A 24,091-nucleotide genomic window follows, 5' to 3' on the forward strand; every position below is an offset into this window, starting at 1 on the left:
GTTTAGACTGCAGCTCTGCAGCAGCATACAGCTCTGCTTTTTCCTTCTCATTCTTTTCTTTCACTCTGTCTGTTGCTAACCTCTCTCTCTCTCTTTCTGTCACTATCCTCTCTCTCGCACACTGTATGTCGCTATCCTCTCTCTCTCTGTCTGGCCTTATCCTTTCTCTCAAACACAAACACTCTGCTTCCTCTCCTTCTCTCTCCTCTCCCTCCTGATGTCTTTCAGGAATATTACCGCAGCTGTACTGTACTCGTGAAGCAAAGTAGCTCGGTTGTAGTTAATTTCCCTCTTCTGTAGAACTAAATCATTGTGAGAGGAAGGAGAGGATGAAAGGAGGTCAAAGTACTAAAGGAAAGATTTAGGGAAAGGGAGGAGATGAGAGCATGAGAGTCCAAATTCACATACACATCCTCATTTACACTGTATCATGAAGACAACACACCCACACACACCCACACACCCAGCCAGACACACACACACAAACACCCATATACAGACACAAACACACACACAAACAGTGTCAAGGGATGTGAGGGAAGTTGTGGGGGTGAGGAAGTGGAGGAACATGTTGTATTATTAATGTTGAAATGCATTCTGGGTAACTGTGCAGTCAGCTCCTTTTCTACCTTCTTCTACTGCCACAGCATCAACTCAAAGACACACACTCTAACGCCTGCACACACACACACACTCTCACGCACACACTCTCACGCACACATGCATGCACACACACACTCTCAAGCACACGCACACACACATACATACACCTCATCCAAGTTGAAGATCAGTGAGATTCTTCCACTTGGGCGAAAACCAAACCGCAATCAAGCCGTAGCTGCTTAATATTGAAGATGGAGAGGCGAAGGGGTGAAAGTCAAATTCAAAGCAGCACATTTGTGCATGGTCTGCGTGTCTCTTCAGTGTGTGTGTGTGTGTACACTATGCATGGAGTTTATGAATATGCCATGTAGCAGAACAAGACTAACTAACAGGCTAGCTCAGCCCGGACTGTCAGTTCACTGACCATCACACATATAGAAGACGGCAGGGAAAGACTTAGAGGAATGATTTCATACCATCAACCTCCTGTTACTCTTAGCTTCTGGCAAAACGTTTCAGCCTTGTTGCTGTTGTGCAACTGACTAGGTACCCACTTTCCCCCTGCGAGCTTACAGATATAAACTCTTGTGGTTCCCAGGAGAGCAGAGGTCTGGGATCGATAGATGAATGCATTAATAGCAAACAGGGTGATGATAGAAGGGCAAAGACTTAATAAAGCACTGGAAATAATATTTGTTTTTTCTCTATCATTCTCTCTCTCTCCTAACCCTCCTTATCCCACTACTTTCCTTCACTATACCCCTACTCTTCATTTTTCTCTTCCTCTCCTCCCACCTCTCATCCCCTCCTACTCCTCTCCTCCGTTCACCCCTTCTCCCCCCTCCTCCTCTCCTCCCCCCCTCCAGGTGTGTGTCTGGTGATGGGCTGTATAATCTACCCTGATGGCTGGGACAGTGATGAGGTGCGGAGGATGTGCGGTGAGCAGACAGACAAGTACTCCCTGGGAGCGTGCTCCATGCGTTGGGCTTACATCCTGGCTATCATGGGGGTCCTGAATGCCCTCATGCTCTCCTTCCTGGCCTTCGTACTGGGCAACAGGCAGGACGGACTCATGACCGAGGAACTGCTGGCCGAGAGCAAGGGTAATACTGGAGAATAGTCGATGCAGTCCATGAGGACCCGTACACACTATTGCTCCACCATACCTTTACTTGACTAGTTACTTGACAATGTCTTGATCAAAAGTGGTAGGGAACTAACCAAATAAAAGGTATGGTGGAGTAATATGAGCATTTTGGAGCAAATCATGTGCTGTGCGGTTCCTATAAGGAGTGTAGAAGACACTATGAATACACTGCAAGCAAGCAGCACACAAACAGGACACAGAGACACACACACACACACACACACACACACACACACACACACACACACACACACACACACACACACACACACACACACACACACACACACACACACACTGTCGTGACTTTCATTAATCTGACGACTGTTATTTCATCAACTAACTATGTTTAATTGATACTAAATTAAATGAATCATGTAACAATTAACTCATTAGGAATTTGGGGCACCAAAGGAAAAGTTGTTTAATGAGTTACCGTTTCCCGAATTAACAAAAAAATATATGGATATCATTAGTCACTAAATAATCATTTCCTCACATTCTCGTTCTGAACGTCGTGGATCTGCACAAACCCGGGTCTCACTGATCATTCCATACCACACATTGATTTGATAATTTATTTACTAACACTAAATGATAACATAGGATACACACACACACGGTATAGGTTATTGATTGTAAACTTAATACGACGACAACAAGTCCCTGGTGGTCTAACGCAATATGACACTTGTTACACAAGATGGAGAGTTAAAAAGAGAGAGAAAGAGAGGGAGAGAAAGAGAAGCAATTACTTTGATACATTTGGGAACTATGCTCACAGAAGTAATGCATGTATTTACGTGTTGAAGATCTTCATTGGGTATCTCTGCCAGGCCCAGGCCTTCGTGGGCAGGGTTTCACTTGGTGAGGAGGGTTCAATTGGGCCTTCTTATTTCGGATGGCCTTCTCCTTTTGTTCTCTGGTGTAAGTCTCTGATTGTCCACAAGAGGTCACGATGTCCGTCGTGCCTGTTTACTTGCACTCGTTCTGGAAGAGTGGTCTCCTGAGGACGGCTAATCAGCCGTGTTCATGATCCCAGATTGGTGAAAGCAGCGTAGGAAACAATGATTTGAAGAGAAGAACCGGATGGTCCTACTTAAAATCACCTTCTTAGATACAGTTCAGTTACTCGACCATAGCATTGATTGTTAAGGGGTTATTTTGTCTTCTTCAACCTCATGTTGCATTCCGGGTTCGTGACTATGGTAGACCTCGCTGCAGCTGTGGTCTGTTTTAGTTTGTTCATTCTTAACTCAATCTTGTTATACCCCGGGGAAAACGGGGGGGTTCGTCATTCACACATGCTCTCTGGGCTACTTGGGGGGGCTAGTTATGAGGCAAGGTATCAGAATTACTATGACCTCGTTACAAAACTAAAATCACAAAAATATTATTTTTATCCTTGATATTTTCTACACAATGTAAAGGATGTAAACCTAATAAACACAGTGTAAAGGCTCTTGAAGTTAAAATGTATTCGTTATAACATGTTTATAATCATTTTAATGACATCACAAAATAGACCTACATTTTCAATATTCCATTCGAATGTTGAAATATAATGTCCCAATGTCCATTGTTTGATGTTGAAGTTTAGGCGGCAAACTCTTCTGTAACACAAAGAGACATTCCATTCGCCCACATTAGACCCCAAAAGGAATCATCGGCTGCCTAAAGTTTGCGATCGACGTGAGGTGTCATAAAACCCCCTCATATTGACGCTAATCCACCGTAACCTGATCCTTGGATCCTCACAGGAGAGTCATGACAACACACACACACAAGTATTCACACCCCTTTACTTTTTCCACATTTTGTTGAGAATTTAAAAGTGGATTACATTGAGATTTTGTGTCACTTATCTACCTACATACAATACACCATAAAGTCAAAGTACACATTTCTTTGTAGAACATTTTTAGAAATGAATTAAAATGAAAAGCTGAAATGGGCAATAAGTATCCAACCCCTTTGTTATGGCAAGCCTAAATAAGTTCAGGAGTGAGTCCATGCATAATAAGTTGCATGAACTTATTCCGTGTTCTATAATAGTGGTTCATGTGATTGTTGAATGACTTCACCATCTCTAGAACCCCACACATACCTGTAAGGTCCCTCAATCGAGTAGTGCATTTCAAGCATAGATTCAACCACAAAGACTAGGGAGGATTTTTTTATGTTTCGCAAAGAAGGATACCGATTGGTAGATTTGTAATATCAAGAAAAGCAGATGCTGCGTATCCCTTTGAGCATGGTGAAGTTATTCATTAGGCTTTGGATGGTGTGTCAATACACCCAGTCACTACAAAGATACAGGCTTCCTTCCTAACGCAATACTAACCCTAAATGACATAGTGAAAAGAAAGAAGCTTGTACAGAATACAATTATTCCAAAACATGTATCCTGTTTGCAACAAAGCAATTAAACATAATATATAATATAATAATATAATAAATACTAATATAATAATAATAATATAATAATATATGCCATTTAGCTGACGCTTTTATCCAAAGCTTTTATCCAAAACATGAACTGCGTAACTATATGTGTATAGGTGTTTTTGAAGAACCCTCTGGCAAGAATGCAATATTTGTTGTTGTTGATTTGAACATGATATCCATGAAACCCCAGCTCTCATTGTTATTCGCAGCTGCGATGAAGTAGCATCAACATCCTCTCTGAGACTTTGTGGCTGTGTTATCTAGTGACAACCCAAAAGTGTCGGGAAATTTGAGACTGTGCGATAACAGTTACGGACAAGATTGAAGATAATTCCATTTGAGCAACAATGTCTTCAGAAAAGGTACACATTTTTTATACATGTTATAATATTTACGTTATCAGCCAGAAAGGTAGATAATGTGAGACAAAGGAGAGAGACACAGCTGCGGGTGAGCACTGAACTTTTTTCAGCATGTTGTTTTACCAAAAAATTATTTGAAGTTAGATAAACTTGGATTTTACGACAGGGACTTGATATACCACCCTTCACAGCATAACCTTCACTCCAGATTCAAAACTCCAAACCTACAACCTAATTTTGGACAAAATTACCTGGAAGGATTACAACTACCAAGGATTCCTTTTCCCTGGCAAAAAAAGAGGGCGCTTTGGCAAACAAACAGCACCTGAGCACACCTTCCAACCTGGAACTGAGACAGACCAGATACAACTTCAGTTATCACTGAGGTGTGAAGTGAGAGGTGTTGATGCCTTTGAGCCCAACAAATGTCAGAAGTCTCACAGGTTACCCCACCCAAATCCAGAGGCCTTTGCAGCTCTCTCCCACTGTTCAGAGACCATCCACTGACATTTTATACAAGAAATCTGCCTCCAGAAATAAAAGCTTCTCCGAAGTGGGTGTGACACCTACTCCCGTTGCCTGCTGCACTGCTGCTTGGATTCCACCTGGCGATCTGTTCACCATCTGCCCTGGCCTGTCTCCCCCTGTCCTGGTACAGGTACCCCCACCACACTCCCCCCTCTCTACCGAGCTTTCGCTCACCTCCAGGACACAGGCACTGTTGGGGCGAGTGACTCTGAACTTACAATGGCTAGCCCCATGTCGTTATATATTTTTCCTTGTGCATTTAGCTATTTTCCTAATGACTCCTGCATGCATTGCTGACAATTAACTTTTTTATTTACCCAACCTGTGGGACAGAGTATGTTTGGTCCCACACTCAGGACTCTGACTCTCTATTGGCTACTCAGACTTTTGGCCTCCCATCCTATTCTAACCACCTCTCGCCGGCTTTGTATTCAGGTTACCTGATGAAATTGCTGTACAGTAGCATCATGTTGCCATCTAATGAACATTCAAATGTCATAAATCAACACTGCAGAGCTCTCCCTGTCCTCTGCAGTGCCTTGATTGTATTACTGTTGATATCTGCAAATGTGCATGTACACCCTGTCCTATCTACTGTTGCTAGCCCAAATTCTGATATCTGCTTCATTGATTTCTGCTCTCGTAAAAGCCTGGGTTTTCTGCACATTAACACTAGAAGCTTATTACCTAAAATGGATCAATTGAAAGTGTGGGTTCACAGCTCCAATATGTTGGAGAAATGGTTAAGGAAGATTGTTTTGGATACTGATGCTAAACTTTCTGGTTATAACCTTTTTTTGGCAAGACAGATCTTCCAAAGGTCGGAGAGTGGCAATCTTTACCAAGGATCACCTTCAGTGCTTGGTTGTCTCCACCAAGTCTGTCCTCAAACAATTTGATTTACTGGTTTTAAGCAATACACTTTAAAATAGCTCTACTTTGACTGCTGCTGGGTGTTATCATCCTCCATCAGCACCGGCCTATTCCCTACCTGCCCTAAGCTCTCTCCTGACCTCTTGCACTAAGTCTGAATTTGTCCCCCCGGAAAATCTGGGTCAGATGGTTTAGACCCTTTCTTCTTTAAGGTTGCTGCCCCTATCATCACCAAGCCTATCTCTCCTCTCTGGGTAGGTCCCCATTGCTTGGAAGGCAGCCACGGTGCATCCTTTATTTAAAGGGGGAGATCAAGCTGATCTTATGTTATAGGCCTATTTCTATTTTGCCCTGTATATCAAACATGTTGGAAAAACTGACTGTCATTCTTGATTGCATTCTCTCTGGTAGGCAATCTGGTTTCCGCTCAGGTTGTTTGTGTCACTGCAAATTTAAGGGTCCTCAATGTCGTCACCATTGCCCTTGATTCTAAGCAATATTGTGCTGCTATTTTTATTGACTTGGCCAAATCTTTTGATATGGTAGACCACTCCATTATTTGGGCCGGCTAAGGAGTATTGCTGTCTCTGAGGGGTCTTTGGCCTGGTTTGCTATCTACCTCTCTCAAAGAGTTTAGTGTATAAAGTCAGAAAATCTGCCGTTTCAGACACTGCCTGTCACCAAGGGAGTACCCCAAGGCTCGATCCTAGGCCCCACGGTCTTCTCAATTTACATCAAAAACATAGCTCAGGCATTAGGAAGCTCTCTCATCCATTTATATGCAGATGATACAGTCTTATACTCAGCTGGCCCCTCCCCGGATTATGTGTTAAATGCTCTACACCAAAGCTTTCTTAGTGTCCAACAAGCTTTCTCTGCCCTTAACCTTGTTCTGAACACCTCCAAAACAAAAGGTCATGTGGTTTGGCAAGAAGAATGCCCCTCACCCCACAGGTGTGATAACTACCTCTGAGGCTTTAGAGCTTGAGGTAGTCACAACATACAAGTACTTGGGAGTATCGCTAGACTGTACACTGTCCTTCTCTCAGCACAAATCAAAGCTGCAGGCTAAAGTTAAATCTAGACTTGGTTTCCCCTATCGTATTTACTCCTCTTTCACTCCAGCTGCCAAACTAACCCTGATTCAGATGACCATCAGTACCCATCGCTCATCTTTTCAATTCACTGCAGATAGCGACTGGAACGAGCTGCAACAAACACTCAACCTGGACAGTTTTATCTCTTCATTCAAAGCCTCAATCATGGAGACTCTTACTGACTGTTGTAGCCGCTTTGTGATGTATTGTTGTCTCTACCTTCTTGCCCTTTGTGCTGTTGTCTGTGCCTAATAATGTTGTATCCTGCTACCATGTTGCTATGTTGTGTTGCTACCATGTTGTTGCCATGTTGTGTTGCTACCATGCTGTGTTGTCGTGTGTTGCTGACAGGCTGTTGTTGTCTGAGGTCTCTATTTATGTAGTGTTGTGTTGTCTCTCTTGTCGTGGTGTGTGTTTTGTCCTATATTTTTATTTATTTATTAGTATTTTTAATCCCAGCCCCCATCCTCACAGAAGGCCTTTTATTTTGCCTTTTGGTAGGCTATCCTTGTAAATAAGAATTTAGAAGGACAGCCTTAACCTTTATTTCCTAGTTAAATAAAGGTTCAATTAAAAAAATAGAAATTTCAAGGTAGCTAGCTAACTTGGTTATTTGTAGCTAGCTACATGGTTGATAATCGCTACCATGAGCTTCCCTGCCTGGTGAAAGTTAACAATATGACCAGTGCCGACCTGTCATTCAGGGCTATGCCCCAGATATATATATATATTGGCCTGTTTTGCATGTTATTTTCGGAATAATATGTGTCACAAAACAGTTTGCAAACAATGTAAAAAATAAATAAATAGAGATATCATACAAACATTGTCTCTTTTTTTGCCCTCTTGACTAAGGCAGCTCCAAAAGGGAGGTGAGTGCTTTTTGTGGTGGTGGGGGAGCCAGCGGAATATACGGAGCATATGGCTTGGTAATGTTCTATAGTTGCGCCGTGATTGGCTCAGTGTTCTGTCACTCATGAGGACACTACATCACCTCAGAATTTACGGGGAGAGCTCTACAATTCTAGCCTCTTTGGTGCTGCCATAGAGTTACATTAGAAGTGCCCATCCAAGAGGCTCAAGGTCATTGGGCACAGATAAAATGATGTCAAATCACGTTATATCTAGAGAAGCTTTGATTGTACTGATCAACATCATTCTTTCAAAATCTTAGCTAGCAAGCTAGCAGTCATCATCATGAATCAAGTTGACAATCTACTGGCAAATCCTTTTCAATCCTTGTCATATGAAGAGAAATAATGAGAAATGCCCATGTTCTGAATTCTGTCGCTGTACATTTCAAAAGTGCCCATTCATGTCTTAATCGAAATGATGGATTGCCTCTAATCTACTCGTCGTCCCCTTATGTCATAGTTTGTTAATCTCAATTGTCTGTAGAAACCATATTTGTTTAAACAAGTCAGCCATATCAGCTATGTTTTTTTTTAAAGGCGGTAAATGAGGCTGAATGAACTGTTTCACTGCTAGACAAGTCTCCGCTGATAGCCAGGTGTAGCAGTGGTAAGGTGTGGTCAGCTTTATGTAGGCCCTAACAGTTTATGGGCACCGTTTGTTACCATTATACTGCAATGAATGTATTGTTTTAGTGATGCGTTGTGTGGTGGCTTTGATTTCCAAGATTTACATGCTTTAAATCACCACTGAAAATGATGATAGCTTTAGTACATTAGTTATCACACTTGCATAAAAAAAGCTGTGTAAAAGGCAGAATTTTGACTGTCATAGCTCTTTATGGAAAATAACCTTGGATTTGGCAAGTCCTTTGCCTTTCTCAGACTCCTATACCAGCTAGCTAGCTAATAATATTATGGGCATGGCTCCTTGTCTTGATTCTTGAGAGCTATGGCTATGAAGGTGTGTATTGATTGTAAAAGTGTAATTTTGACTATCATAGCTCTCCATTCATAGAAAATAACATTGGCTTTGGCATGCATTCAATCCTTTGTCCTTTTGACTCCTAGCTATAATAGTTAGCTAATAACATCACTGAGAAAATCCGTCACTCATTGTGCACACCACAAAATGTAGTGGGAAAATCTGACCCTACTGGGAAAATGAATATCAGTGAATACAGCAGTTCTCACGCAAGCTAGGGGCGCACTATTGTCACTGTTGCATCACTTTGGATGACCACTAGCGACTTACACGGAACCAAAACCAGCTGCGTGCGTGCGCCATAGTGCATACATTTATTTTGTCCCCCGAAACGAGAAAACAACACACAAGTTAAATATATCAAAGCATTAAACATGTATGGCAATTTAGCTAGTTAGCTTGCACTTGCTAGCTAATTTGTCCTGGGATATAAACATTAGGTTGTTATTTAACCTGAAATGCACAAGGTCCTCTACGCCGACAATTAATCCACACATAAAACGGTCAACCGAATCATTTCTAGTCATCTCTCCTCCTTCCATGCTTTTTCATCTTTTAACTTATATGGTGATTGGCATCTAAACTTTCATAGTATTACCACGACGAACGGAAAAACAGTTAGTCTTTCAATCACTCACGCGGGTATAACCAATGAGGAGATGACACGTGGGTACCTGCTTCTATAAACCAATGAGGAGATGGGAGAGGCAGGACTTGAAGTGCGATCTGCATCAGAAATAGGAATGACTTCTATTTTAGCCCTTGGCAACGCAGACGCTCGTTGACGTGCGTGAGCAGTGTGGTTGCAATTTTGCAACGCGAGCGGTGTAGTCAGGGTATTAGTGGAGCTTTTGAACATTAAAAAAATACAAAAAGTTACATATTGCAGCTTTAAGTACTACTGCAAAACATGTGGCAACTAAACTTACTTTTTGTCTTGAATACAAAGCATTATGTTGTGGCCAAATCCAACTGATTACTACTGTTCATATTTTCCAGCATCATGTTATGGGTATGTTTGTCATCGACAAGGACTAGGGAGGTATTTTTAGGATAAAAATACAAATAATGCAGCCATAAACATAAACAAATCCTAGAGGAAAACCTGATTCAGTCTGCTTTCCAACAGCTGGGAGACAAATTCACCTTTCAGCAGGGCAATAACCGAAACACAAGGTCAAATCTACACTGGAGTTTCTCACCAAGACGACTTTGAATGTTCCCGAGTGGCCTACTTACAGTTTTGACTTAAATTGGCCTGAAAATCAAATGGCTGTCTAGCAATGTTCCACAATCAAGTTGACAGAGAAGAAGAAGAAAAAAAGTGTAGTATGTGTTTCAATGAGACTTCTACAATTTCTCTTTCTCTCACACACACACACACACACACACACACACACACACACACACACACACACACACACACACACACACACACACACACACACACACACACAAATCAGGCCTTTATGGTAAAGTGGCCAGACTGAAGCCACTCCTCAGTAAAATAAACATGACAGCCCGTTTGGAGGTTTTCAACAGGCACCTAAAGGATTCTCAGACCATGAGAAACAAGATTATCTGGTACAATTTTTTATATTGATCTCTTTGCCCTGAATGCCAAGCGTCATGTCTGAAGGAAACCTGACACCATCCCTACGATGAAGCATGGTGATGGCAGCATCATGCTTGTGGAGATGTTTTTCAGCGGCAGGGAATGGGAGACTGGTTCAGAGTGCTCAGGACCTCAGACTGGGGCTTAGGTTCACCTTCCAACAGGACAATGACCCTAAGCACACACCCAAGACAATGCAGGAGCGGCTTTGGGAAAAGTCTCTGAATGTCCTTGAGTGGTCCAGCCAGAGCCTGGACTTTAACCCGATCGAACTTGAACCCGATCTGGAGAGACCTGAAAATAGCTGTGCAGCAATGCTACCCATCCAAACTGATAGAGCTTGAAAGGGATCTGGAGAGAAGATTGGGAGAAACTACCCAAATCAGGAGTGCCAAGCTGCCGAAGGTGCTTCAACAAAGTACTGGGTAAAGGGTCTGAATAGTTATGTAAATGTAATATTATATACATTTACATTTAAGTCATTTAGCAGACGCTCTTATCCAGAGCGACTTACAAATTGGTGCATTCACCTTATGACATCCAGTGGAACAGCCACTTTACAATAGTGCATCTAAATCTTTTAAGGGGGGGGGGGGAGAGAAGGATTACTTTATCCTATCCTAGGTATTCCTTAAAGAGGTGGGGTTTCAGGTGTCTCCGGAAGGTGGTGATTGACTCCGCTGTCCTGGCGTCATGAGGGAGTGTGTTCCACCATTGGGGAGCCAGAGCAGCGAACAGTTTTGACTGGGCTGAGCGGGAACTGTACTTCCTCAGTGGTAGGGAGGCGAGCAGGCCAGAGGTGGATGAACGCAGTGCCCTTGTTTGGGTGTAGGGCCTGATCAGAGCCTGGAGGTACTGAGGTGCCGTTCCCTCACAGCTCCGTAGGCAAGCACCATGGTCTTGTAGCGGATGCGAGCTTCAACTGGAAGCCAGTGGAGAGAGCGGAGGAGCGGGGTGACGTGAGAGAACTTGGGAAGGTTGAACACCAGACGGGCTGCGGCATTCTGGATGAGTTGTAGGGGTTTAATGGCACAGGCAGGGAGCCCAGCCAACAGCGAGTTGCAGTAATCCAGACGGGAGATGACAAGTGCCTGGATTAGGACCTGCGCCGCTTCCTGTGTGAGGCAGGGTCGTACTCTGCGGATGTTGTAGAGCATGAACCTACAGGAACGGGACACCGCCTTGATGTTAGTTGAGAACGACAGGGTGTTGTCCAGGATCACACCAAGGTTCTTAGCGCTCTGGGAGGAGGACACAATGGAGTTGTCAACCGTGATGGCGAGATCATGGAACGGGCAGTCCTTCCCCGGGAGGAAGAGCAGCTCCGTCTTGCCGAGGTTCAACTTGAGGTGGTGATCCGTCATCCACACTGATATGTCTGCCAGACATGCAGAGATGCGATTCGCCACCTGGTCATCAGAAGGGGGAAAGGAGAAGATTAATTGTGTGTCGTCTGCATAGCAATGATAGGAGAGACCATGTGAGGTTATGACAGAGCCAAGTGACTTGGTGTATAGCGAGAATAGGAGAGGGCCTAGAACAGAGCCCTGGGGGACACCAGTGGTGAGAGCGCGTGGTGAGGAGACAGATTCTCGCCACGCCACCTGGTAGGAGCGACCTGTCAGGTAGGACGCAATCCAAGCGTGGGCCGCGCCGGAGATGCCCAACTGGGAGAGGGTGGAGAGGAGGATCTGATGGTTCACAGTATCGAAGGCAGCCGATAGGTCTAGAAGGATGAGAGCAGAGGAGAGAGAGTTAGCTTTAGCAGTACGGAGCGCCTCCGTGATACAGAGAAGAGCAGTCTCAGTTATATAGTATATATAATATATAATATATAATATAGAAAGTAGTTTTTTTTAAGTATACATTTGATGAGGCAAAAAATTGATGGGATTGATGAGGCAAAACAAATATTTCATTGATTTTAGAATAAGGCTGTAACGTAACAAAATGTGGAAAAAGTCAAGGGGTCTGAATACTTCCCAAATGCATTGGGGCGGCAGGGTAGCCAGGTGGTTAGAGCGTTGGAATAGTAACCGAAAGGTTGCAAGTTCAAATCCCTGAGCTGACAAGGTACAAATGTGTCATTCTGCCCCTGAACAGGCAGTTAACCCACTGTTCCTAGGCTGTCATTGAAAATAAGAATTTGTTCTTAACTGACCTAGTAAAATAAAGGTTTAAAAAAAGTACTGTATATGTACAATTATTCATGTAATACCAGATACATGCACAAATATTCCCTTATAGGTACAGTTTTAAACATTCTCACATCTTCCTACCGTTTTACATTTATCAGATTACCCACTCCTAATGTTGAAGTTTAAACACTGAGGTAACCACTAATGCTCAGGCACTATTTAACAGAAAAACATTTACTATAAAAAGCTTATTCTGAACGGTTCTATGTAGAACTGTTCTTTCTTCCCAAATAATCGCCAAACAATGCTTTCTTCCAAAAGGGGTTCTTCAGATGAAAATGGTTCTTGATAGAACTCTATCCTTACGCAAACGACCCCGTTGGGGAATGGGATCCCTGTGTAGGTTTTAATGGAACCAGACAAGTGAGTGAGTGAGTGAGTGAGTGAGTGAGTGAGTGAGTGAGTGAGTGAGTGAGTGAGTGAGAGAGAGAGGTTAATTGCAGAAGTATCATTGGCATACTATACTCATGTGACACACAATGCTGTTTGTTATAGATACTACACACACCACTTATCAGTGTATTTTTGCTAAAACAATCTATTTTTCTCTCTCCCCCACTGGCTCTATACCTCTCCCCTTCTCTTCTCGCACAGAAGCTGGGAATGCCTAAAACATCCATAGGTAAGTGATCCAAAATACAGTGAAACTGCCCTCACTGACAAACTACATTTTGGCTCCCAAAAACGTATCTATGATTTCAATTAGCAGTGGCGGCCACTTCGCATAAAACTATCATGACCTATTTAATTGAATATGATTCCAACAGGCTTGATTGGCATGGAAATGTAATATATGTCCTCACTGTGCTATTGTGGGACTACAGAGGAAATGGGTCCTAAATTGAAATGTCTGTGCATAAACAATTTGATTTGTCCCACCCTAACCATGTCCCCTTTTTTTTCTCCCCCCCAGGTGTGTTTCACCGCTCATCACTCTCCAGCTTTTTACCCATCATCCCCAGAAGAGGACAGCACACAATGGCTGTGGGAGAGAGAAGAAAGAGAGAGAGGGGGGAAGGAGGGAAGAGGAGGAGAAATGGATAGCTATGGAACTAGACGCCTCCACTCCATTCACACGTTGACACTGTAATATTCCACCCCTCACCCTCTAGTTTCTAATATATACTGTATCTGCCAATGATATGTACATACGTGTGTCTTTGTTGTCCGTCCTGCTCATAGTCCTAGCCCTATCGAGAGTCTCTACCCCACACTACTCCCTTATCACTGAGCCTGTAAAACCCCAGCAGAGACTGACAACCCTTACACGACCGATAATCAACCAAGACAGGGACAGAGACTTTGACTGACCAACTGAAGACGTATGGATTATCTGCAAGAATGTGGATGGGTTGTACTATGTTGAAGTATTATACTGATACAAATACACAAACACGGTAGTACAGTTCACTCATACATAAATGCACGTGGTTGAGCAAATACACACACACACACACTCATCTAAAGTCACACGTGAATACATATCCTTAGACTTTAACCTTGTAATAAATCCATACGCTAACACGTTGAGCAACAGTAGATATTGTATATTAGTGTACCATGCCATCTCCTGAGTATGTGTTTATGTTTTAGTTGTGAAAAGAAGGAAATTACCTATTGTCATCTAATATTGGGTGTACATTTACGATATCTCAAAATAATGTGTGAACTCTTACAAACAAAACCTATCCCTCCTCCTCATTCTCCCCCTCTTCCTCAAAAGCCGTCTTTACTAGAGCACTGTTGTCTAACGTGAGTGGCTACAGTTACTGTATATAGATCATTAATTCTAGTTTTACAAAGTTGGGTCTGAAATACTAAAATATAAAAGAAGCACTGTTGTTGGAATTCAGTTTGTTACTCCATTTCAAGCGTACGTCGTCGATGCCCAGCTCAGTTCGTTTTGCACACTACTTGCATTTGAGGAGAATCTCAAAGTTTTGTAGTTTGTGGTATGGTATATTCTTATTCACTGTGATGGGGGAGGTATTTGACTGTATGTCTGCTCCATATCTTGTAGCTGTTGGGTGAATGCGTGTTTGTATGAGTGTGAATGTAGGGGGGTGGGGGTGGGTTGGTTCTTCTATCCTTGGGCTCTAAAATCCCCAAAAGTCTCCATGACAGTAAAATAAGGAAAATTGTCCACAGGGGGGACACTTCCCATGTCCCCATGAGAACAAAGGCTATGTTGGGTTTAAGGTTAGGGTTATATTTAGTGTTAGTGGTTAGGAGTTAGGTTTTGGGTTAAGGAAAATATGATTAATGGAAATCAATTTTAGGTCCCCACGAGGATAGAAGAACAAAACCTGTGTGTGTTTTTTAAATGCACCTTTTTTTAATGTACCAACACACCAGCCTCGTCTCATAACGACTCTTATACTATATAGTCCTGAACATACAAATGTATTTATTTCCCTCTCTCTTGATCTCTCGCTCTTTCTCCATCTCATTCTCTCTCTATTTCACACTCCCTCTCTCTCCCCCTTTCCAGCTGTCTCTCTCTGTTTCTCATGTTTTTTGAATTAGTGTGTTTGTCAAATTAACCTTTTTAATGTACCAACACATCAACTCTCTCTCTCTCTCTCTCATATTTTTTCAGTATGAGTATGTTTGTTAAATGCACCTTTTTAATGTACCAACACACCAGCCTCATCTCATAACGAGTCTTATACCATGTAGTCATGTACATATTTATTCATTTCCCTCTCTTGATCTCTCACTTTCTTTCTCTCTCATGTCTCTTTTTCAGTATGTATTCATAATTCATTATGGGGACGTGCAGGTAATATTAATTGTGGAGAGGGTCATATGTAATAATTGATTGATTGATTAATCTAGAAGGCCTGGTGAGGTTATTTAAGTCCTATACCTCCATCGTGAGCTGAGGGGAGGAAGAGCAAAAAGAGGGGGAGGAGAAAGGGGATGAATATGAGAAGGAGCTAATAGTGTTAATACTGTAGGAACGAAAGGCCTGTCCCAGCCTCTTCTGTATGTATTTATGTACCACCAATGTAAATATAAATATATTACAAATACCAAACATTAAGCAAATACATGGACGAGAAGGGTAACAGCAATGGAATAAACAAAGTTATTATAAAGAATATATGAATATGATTAATAAAGGTTTTCACTGTAGAACAATGGTGTGTTTGCCCAGTGTTTTTTCATGGATTTGCATAGATTGTGGTGATTGTGTACTGATCACTGGGGGCTCCCGAGTTGGCGCAGCGGTCTCAGTGCTAGAGGTGTCACTACAGACTCTGGTTCGATTCCAGTCTGTATCACATCTGGTCCCAAAGTGCGGTGCACAATTGGCGCAGCGTCGTCGGGTTTGGCCGAGGTAGCCCGTCATTGTAACTAAGAATTTGTTCTTAACTGACTTGCCTAGTTAAATAAAATCATGTTATGGGACCTTTGGCAACCTATGCTGTCTAGTTATAGAAACTAGCACAGCTTATCATGAAGTATTCTAACTCAGGCCAGCAGAACCTTGAGACTTCCTTAATATTAGAGATCGGGCCAATATGGCCTCCCATGGCATCAGCAATCCAGGGATTATATACATAATTGATGTAAACAGGGTAAGAAAACTGTACACTTGCGTGTCTGTTCGACATAAATCAAACACAGTGCATATACAGCTTATCACGCAAGTGTACAATTATGTATATAATCCCTGGATTGCTGAGGCTATGGGAGGCCATATTGGCACGATCTCTAATATCAAGGTTCTGCTGACCTGAGTTAGAATACTTCATGATAAGCTGTAGACTATAGTATTTACCAAGAGAGTTTTCATCTATATTTTTCGTAGCTGTCTATTTACCATCACAAACCAATGCTGCATTGTTGGGAAGGGCCCGTAAATAAGCATTTCACTGTAATTCTACCCCGGTTGTTTACAAAGCATGTGACAATTAAAATGTAATTATAAAATATTTACCATGGTGGAGAAGTGCCAAGATAGAGGTGCAGTGGCTTCAAAACAGTGCCTCCTGTCAGTCATCTAGTGTATATGCACTTTGTGTACAAAACAAGAAAAACACTTTTCTAATGTTGAGTTGCACTCTCCAACCCCCTTTTGCCCACATACCAGCCTTAATTCGTTGGTCATGACCACATAGCAATACTGCAGGAACTCATGTAGGTTCCTCAATCTCAGAATCAATACAATTTAACAGTGGGACTAGGCAGGGGACCCCGAGGGGTGCACGTTTTGGTTTTTGCCCTAGCACTACACACACAGCCGATTCAAATAATCAAAGCTTGATAATGAGTTGATCATTTGAATCAGCTGTATAGTGATATAGCAAAAAAACGAAATATTCACCCCTTTGGGTCCCGAGGACCAAGTTAGGGAAACCCTGCTATAGCCATGTCTGTCGTGTCCGTTTATGACTGCATGTCTGAGCGGCAAAAGCCCAGACCACCTTAGAGAATGTAAACTATGAAGCAGAGCACATGCAATGGAATTGTTCAGTCAATCAGATTAAGAAATAGCTTCAACCGGAGATTAGCAGTGAGTCTGAGATCAACTTCACAACTTGTCACAAGGTATTCTGTTTCACAGAAAAGGTCTGTCATGTGAAGTCGATATGAATGGTTTGTTTGTTTATGTCTGAGAGAGAGAGAGAGAGATTATATCGAGCAGCTTTCAGCGCTTGTGGGGATACTATGCTTTATTTATTTATTTTAATTGTTACAGTAGGCTTACTTTTTATGTTCTCTGTAGGCCTGCCCTAACTACATGTACAGTGGTTGCCCCGCTAAACATTTTTCAATTATGCTGCGGGATTTAGAGGTAATTTGTGGTTTAGTACAGTGCTCTGCGTCACTACTTCATTCCTCCAGACCAGCGCAAGGGGGAGTTAGAGCACTGATTATGCTTTTGGGTCCCAAGGCAGCTGTCTACTGTTGTCTCTGATTGAGAACCATACTTAGGTAGCCTTTTCCCACCTGTGTCTTGTGGGTAGTTATTTTCTGTTGTGTGTCTGCACCAGACAGAACTGTTTAGTTTGTTCCGCTTTGTTATTTTTTGTTCTGGTGTTCAGTTTCATTAAAAATCATGAACATGTACCACGCTGCACCTTGGTCCTCTTCTTCTAACAGCCGTTACACACGACTCAGTATTTCTTACGAAAACTGTTGTTACTCTCAGGTTTTTCTTCTAAGAGAAACTTAGACAACAATTAGATGTGGAAATGTTAGGATTATTTTGCTCTTACTGTAGCACTGTAGCCTACTACCAACCAGTAACATTTGTATAGAGCCTGAGTGGCGCAGTGGTCTAAGACAATGTGTCTCAGTGCAAACTACATTGCTGTGACCGGGAGACCCATGAGGCGAAGGAAGGCTTTTGGTTCCCTCTAAAAACAGAAATATATCATTATAAATAACAAACTGACCTTATTTACCAATTAGTAACAATGTCTCACCCCTTGTTCAAGAATGGACTTTTTCTTGTTCATTTTACGTCCTTGTTTTTGTTTGAGAAACAGACACCTCACAAGTCCTCAACTGGCAGCTTCATTACATAGTACCCGCAAAACACCAGTCTCAACATCAACAGTGAAGAGGCGACTCAGAGTTCCTCTGTCCATTTTTATTGGCCAGTCTGAGATTGGGCTTTTTTTCTTTGCAACTCTGCCTAGAAGGCCAGCATCCCGGAGTTGCCTCCTCACTGTTGACGTTGAGACTGGTGTTTTGCAGGTACTATTAAAGGATTAGCCCCTTTTTTTTTAATTTTCACCTAAAATGACGTACCCAAATCTAACTGCCTGTAGCTCAGGCCCTGAAGCAAGGAGATGCATATTATTGGTACCATTTGAAATGTGAAAGGAATGTAGTAGAATAGATCTGGTAAAGGCTAATACAAAATCTTGCCTACCCTTTGGATTATAATACATTTCTGAGACTCAAACCATCTGCCTCCCGTGTCTGCATCTGGGTCTCGCCTTGTGCCCTGATATATTTGAAGATTTAATTTTCAAATAACCTAAAGTGAGGGAGGAAAAAGGCCATTCTTGAACATGGTGTGAGACATTCTTGCTAAATTGTGAATACAGCCAATATGTTATTTAGAATTATTTATTTCTGTTTTTAGAGGGAGAGAAACCAAAAGCCCACCGTCCCCTCATGGGTTTCCCAGTCACAGCTGGCAACGGGTATCGAACCAGCATCTGTAGCAACGCAGTTTGCACTGAGATGCAGTGTCTTAGACCGGGAGGCCCCACCCAAAGTTTTTAATGCTGATCAATTGCCTTGCACAAAGTATATATTGTCCTGCTAGTTGCCCATGATGGCTTTGTACAACGTGACCGGTCGATAGATGGCTACAGTATTACAGTAAAAGCTAAATAATCCTCAGCTTTCCACACCTTCATTGTATTCTAACCAATACCCAAACGGAGATTCAGTGAAAATAAAAATCTAATTGATTTCTCAAGACCAGCCCCCATGCTTGTCTCAGAGTAGTGTTGTCTTGACCTCTGAATGCAGTCTTCTCTCCTTTCGACTTGCCTCTTCCATTCATTTTGAAAGAGTATTTTCCGGTAAGCATAATCACTGCTCTAACTCCCCCTTGCGCTGGTCTGGAGCAGTGACGCAGGGTACCGTACTAAACCACAAATGACCTCTTAAGTCCCACAGCATTATCTCAAAACTTTTAGTTGAGCAACCACTGCATCTGATGTTAGAGAAGCTTCCTTTGAAGAAAACTCTGAGTTATATCGGATAGAAATCTCCAACCAGGTGATGTAAAGCCATAGCAAGCGAGTTTCAAAATTAACAATTTATGATCAATAATATCAAAGGCTGCACTGAAATCAAACACAGCTCCAACTACCATTTTTATTATCCACTTATTTTATCCAGTCATCTGTCATCGGAGTCAGTACAGTACAGTACAAGATGAGTGCCCATCTCTATATGCATGCTGAAAGTCAGTAGCTGACTTGTTCTCTGAAAAATATTGTTGTATTTCTTCAAACACCAGTTTACTAAGAAAAGGCAGCAAGCTGATTGGGCTGCTGTCAGAGCCAGCAAATGGTGTATTACCATTTTTAGGCAGGGGAATGACTAAGGATTCCTTCCACGCCTTTGGACACCCTTTGGTTATAGATGTACCAAATAGGGGTAGCAATACAGTCTACTACCATTCTCAATAGTTTCCCTTCAAGGTTGCCTATTCAAGGTAGCTTATGACTGATGGAGAGGTGAAAAAACGACTTATCTAACACAGACGTCATCAAATTCAAAACAGGCATTAGTCACAGATCCAACACAATTGTTGTCCACTATAGTTGGTTGAGTGATAACCTGGGTCATGTCATAGGCATTATTCACAGATTCAACACCATTGATCCAACACTTTCATTCCTCTCAAAATTTGTAGAAAAAGCTGTTGCGCAGCAACTCACTGCCTTCCTGGAGACAAGACAATGTATACGAAATGCTTCAGTCTAGTTTTAGACCCCAACACAGCACTGAGACTGCACTTGTGAAGGTGGTAAATGACCATTTAATGGCGTCAGACCGAGGCTCTGCATCTGTCCTCATGCTCCTAGACCTTAGTGCTGCTTTTGATACCGTCGATCACCACATTCTTTTGGAGAGATTGGAAACCCAAATTGGTCTACACGGACAAGTTCTGGCCTGGTTTAGATCTTATCTGTAGGAAAGATATGTTTGTCTCTGTGAATGGTTTGTCCTCTGACAAATTAACTGTACATTTCGGTGTTCCTCAAGGTTCCGTTTTAGGACCACTATTGTTTTCACTGTATATTTTACCTCTTGGGGATGTCATTCGAAAACATAATGTTAACTTTCACTGCTATGCGGATGACACACAGCTGTACATTTCAATGAAACATGGTGAAGCCCCAAAATTGCCCTCGCTAGAAGCCTGTGTTTCAGACATAAGGAAGTGGATGGCTGCAAACGTTTTACTTTTAAACTCGGACCAAACAGAGATGCTTGTTCAAAGTCCCAAGAAACAAAGAGATCTTCTGTTGAATCTGACAATTAATCTTGATTGTTGTGCAGTCGTCTCAAATAAAACTGTGAAGGACCTCGACGTTACTCTGGACCCTGATCTCTCTTTTGACGAACATATCAAGACATGGACAGCTTTTTTCCATCTAGGTAACATTGCAAAAATCATAAACTTTCTGTCCAAAAATGCAGAAAAATGTATTCATGCTTTTGTTACTTCTAGGTTAGACTACTGCAATGCTCTACTTTCCGGATACCCGGATAAAGCACTAAATAAACTTCAGTTAGTGCTAAATACAGCTGCTAGAATCCTGACCAGAACCAAATAATTTGATCATATTACTCCAGTGCTAGCCTCCCTACACTGGCTTCCTGTTAAGGCAAGGGCTGATTTCAAGGTTTAACCGCTAACCTACAAAGCATTACATGGGCTTGCTCCTACCTATCTTTCAGATTTGTTCCTGCCGTACATACCTACACGTACGCTACGGTCACAAGACGCAGGCCTCCTAACTGTCCCTAGAATTTCTAAGCAAACAGCTGGAGGCAGGGGTTTCTCCTATAGAGCTCTATTTTTATGGAATGGTCTGCCTACCCATGTGAGAGACGCAGACTCGGTCTCATCCTTTAAGTCTTTACTGAAGACTCATCTCTTCAGTGGATCATATGATTGAGTGTAGTCTGGCCCAGCAGTGTGAAGGTGAACGGAAAGGCTCTGGAGCAACAAACCACCCTTGCTGTCTCTGCCTGGCCGGTTCCCCTCTCTCCACTGGGATTCTCTGCCTCTAACCCTATTACAGGGGCTGAGTCACTGGCTTACTGATGCTCTTTCACGCTGTCCCCAGGAGGGGTGTCACTGACGTGATCTTCCTGTCTGGGTTGGCGCTCACCCCTTGGGTTGTGCTGTGGCGGAGATCTTTGTGGGCTATACTGGGCCTTGTCTCAGGATGGTAAGTTGGTGGTTGAAAATATCCCTCTAGTGGTGTGGGGGCTGTGCTCTGGCAAAGCGGGTGGGGTTATATCCTTCCTATTTGGCCCTGTCTGGGGGTATCATCGGATGGGGCCACAGTGTCTCCTGACCCTTCCTGTCTTAGCCTCCATTATTTATGCTGCAGTAGTTTGTGTCGGGGGGCTAGGGTCAGTTTGTTATGTCTGGAGTACTTCTCCTGTCTTATCCAGTGTCCTGTGTGAATGTAAGTATGCTCTCTCTAATTCTCTCTCTGTTTTTCTTTCTCTCTCTTGGAGGACCTGGGCCCTAGGACATGCCTCAGGACTACCTGGCATGATGACTCCTTGCTGTCCCCAGTCCACCTGGCCGTGCAACTGCTCCAGTTTCAACTGTTCTGCAGGCGGCTAAGGATCCCTGACCTGTTCACCGGACGTGCTACCTGTCCAAGACCTGCTGTTTTCAACTCTCTAGAGACAGCAGGAGCGGTAGAAACACTCCTAATGATTGGCTATGAAAAGCCAACTGACATTTACTCCTGAGATGCTGACTTGCTGCACCCTCGACAACTAATGTGATTATTATTTGACCATTATTATTTGACCATGGTGGTCATTTATGAACATTTTAACATCTTGGCCAAGTTCTGTTATAATCTCCACCTGGCACAGCCAGAAGAGCACTGGCCACCCTTTGTAGCTTGGTTCTCTCCTCTCTAGGTTTCTTTCTAGGTTTTGGCTTTTCTATGGAGTTTTTCCTAGCCACCATGCTTCTACACCTGCATGTCTTGCTGTTTGGGGTTTTAGGCTGGGTTTCTGTACTTTGAGATATCAGCTGATGTAAGAAGGGCGATATAAATACATTTGATTTGATTTGATTGTTGTCCACTCTAGTTGGTTGACTGATAACATGGGTCATATTACAGGCATAAGTCACAGATACAACACTTCTTGTTCACTCTAGTTGGTTGAGTAATAACCTTGTTCATATTACATGCATTAGTCACAGATCCGACACTATTGGCATGCACAATAGTTGGTTGAGTTATAACCTGGATCATATTACAGTTTTTAATCACAGATCCAATGCCTGTAATATGACCCAGGTTTTCACTCAGCCAACTATTAAAGGCATTAGTCACAGATCCACCATTAATGTTTTCCTCTCTAGTTGTTTGAGTTATAAACTGGGTCATATTCCAGGCATTAGTCACAGATCCAAACTAGTGGTATGAAATACAATTGGTTGAGTGATAACCTGGATCATATTACAGGCATTAGCACAGATCCAACACTTTTGGTGTGCACTCTAGTTGGCTGAGTGATTTCCTGGGTCATGTTCCAAATATTAGTCACAGATCCAACACCACTGTTGTCCACTGTAGTTGGTTGAGTGATAACCTGGGTCATATTCAAGGCATTACTCACAGGTCCTTTTAGAAGAAAAATAAACACACACCTATTAAGATGAGGTGCTGGCTTGCGGAGTAGAAAAATTGAAAATAAAAGAGAGCCGCACACTCTAGGAGCTCAGATGCAAAAATGAAATTACCAACGTTCCGACAGCCAAGCTGTCTTCATCAGGTCCAACCTAGTTGTTAGAGTAAAAACCTGGGTCATATTACAGGCATTGGTAACAGATCCAACACTTTTTGGTATGCACTACAGTTGGTTGAGTGATAACCTGGGTCATGACACAGGCATTAAGTCACAGACACAACACCATTGGTTTGCACACCAGTTGGTATAACCTGGATCATATTAAAGTTATTAGTCCCAGATCCAACACTACTGTTGTCCACTCTAGCTTGTTGAGTGATATGCCTGTAATATGACCCAGGTTTAGTCACAGAACCAACACCAATGTTCTCCACCCTAGTTGGTTGAGTGATAACCTGGTTCATATTACAGCATTAGTCACTATTGTTGTCTACTTTAGTTATTTGAGTGATAACCTGGGTCATGTCACAGATCCAACAATACTATTTTTCCCACTCTAGTTGGTTGAGTGATAACCTGTTTCATGTTACAGGCATTAGTCACAGATCCAACACAATTGGTATGGACTCTAGTTGGTTGAGTGATAACCTGGGTCATGATACAGGCATTAGTCACAGACACAACACTATTGGTTTGCACACTAGTTGGTTGAGTTATATACTGGATCATATTACAGTTGTTAGTCCCAGATCCAACACTACTGTTGTCCACTCTAGCTGGTTGAGTGACAACCTGTTTCATGTTACAGGCATTAGTCACAGAACCAATACCAATGTTCTACACCCTAGTTGGTTGAGTGATAACCTGTTTCATGTTACAGGCATAAGTCACAGATCCAACACCACTGTTGTCCACTGTAGTTGGTTGAGTGATTACCTGGGTCA

At 42.5% G+C, this 24,091-nt stretch overlaps 1 protein-coding gene across 2 annotated transcripts in view; it reads left to right on the plus strand.

Moving 5' to 3' along the window:
- LOC118400935 (LHFPL tetraspan subfamily member 3 protein-like) overlaps window positions 1-15,911 on the plus strand; it is a 59,301-nt gene extending 43,390 nt beyond the window's left edge. Inside the window, exons 4-6 of one of the 2 annotated variants that reach the window (XM_035797975.2) lie at window positions 1,470-1,706; window positions 13,362-13,389; window positions 13,681-15,911. In XM_035797975.2, coding sequence (XP_035653868.1) covers window positions 1,470-1,706; window positions 13,362-13,378 — 254 coding nt within the window. In that variant the 3' untranslated portion in view covers window positions 13,379-13,389; window positions 13,681-15,911. The remainder of the gene's footprint in view (window positions 1-1,469; window positions 1,707-13,361; window positions 13,390-13,680) is intronic. The other variant, XM_035797976.2, reaches the window with a different exon arrangement.
- Window positions 15,912-24,091: the final 8,180 nt, after the last annotated feature.

Source organism: Oncorhynchus keta, chromosome 22 (genome assembly GCF_023373465.1).
Source record: "Oncorhynchus keta strain PuntledgeMale-10-30-2019 chromosome 22, Oket_V2, whole genome shotgun sequence".
Classification (NCBI taxonomy): Eukaryota; Metazoa; Chordata; class Actinopteri; order Salmoniformes; family Salmonidae; genus Oncorhynchus; species Oncorhynchus keta.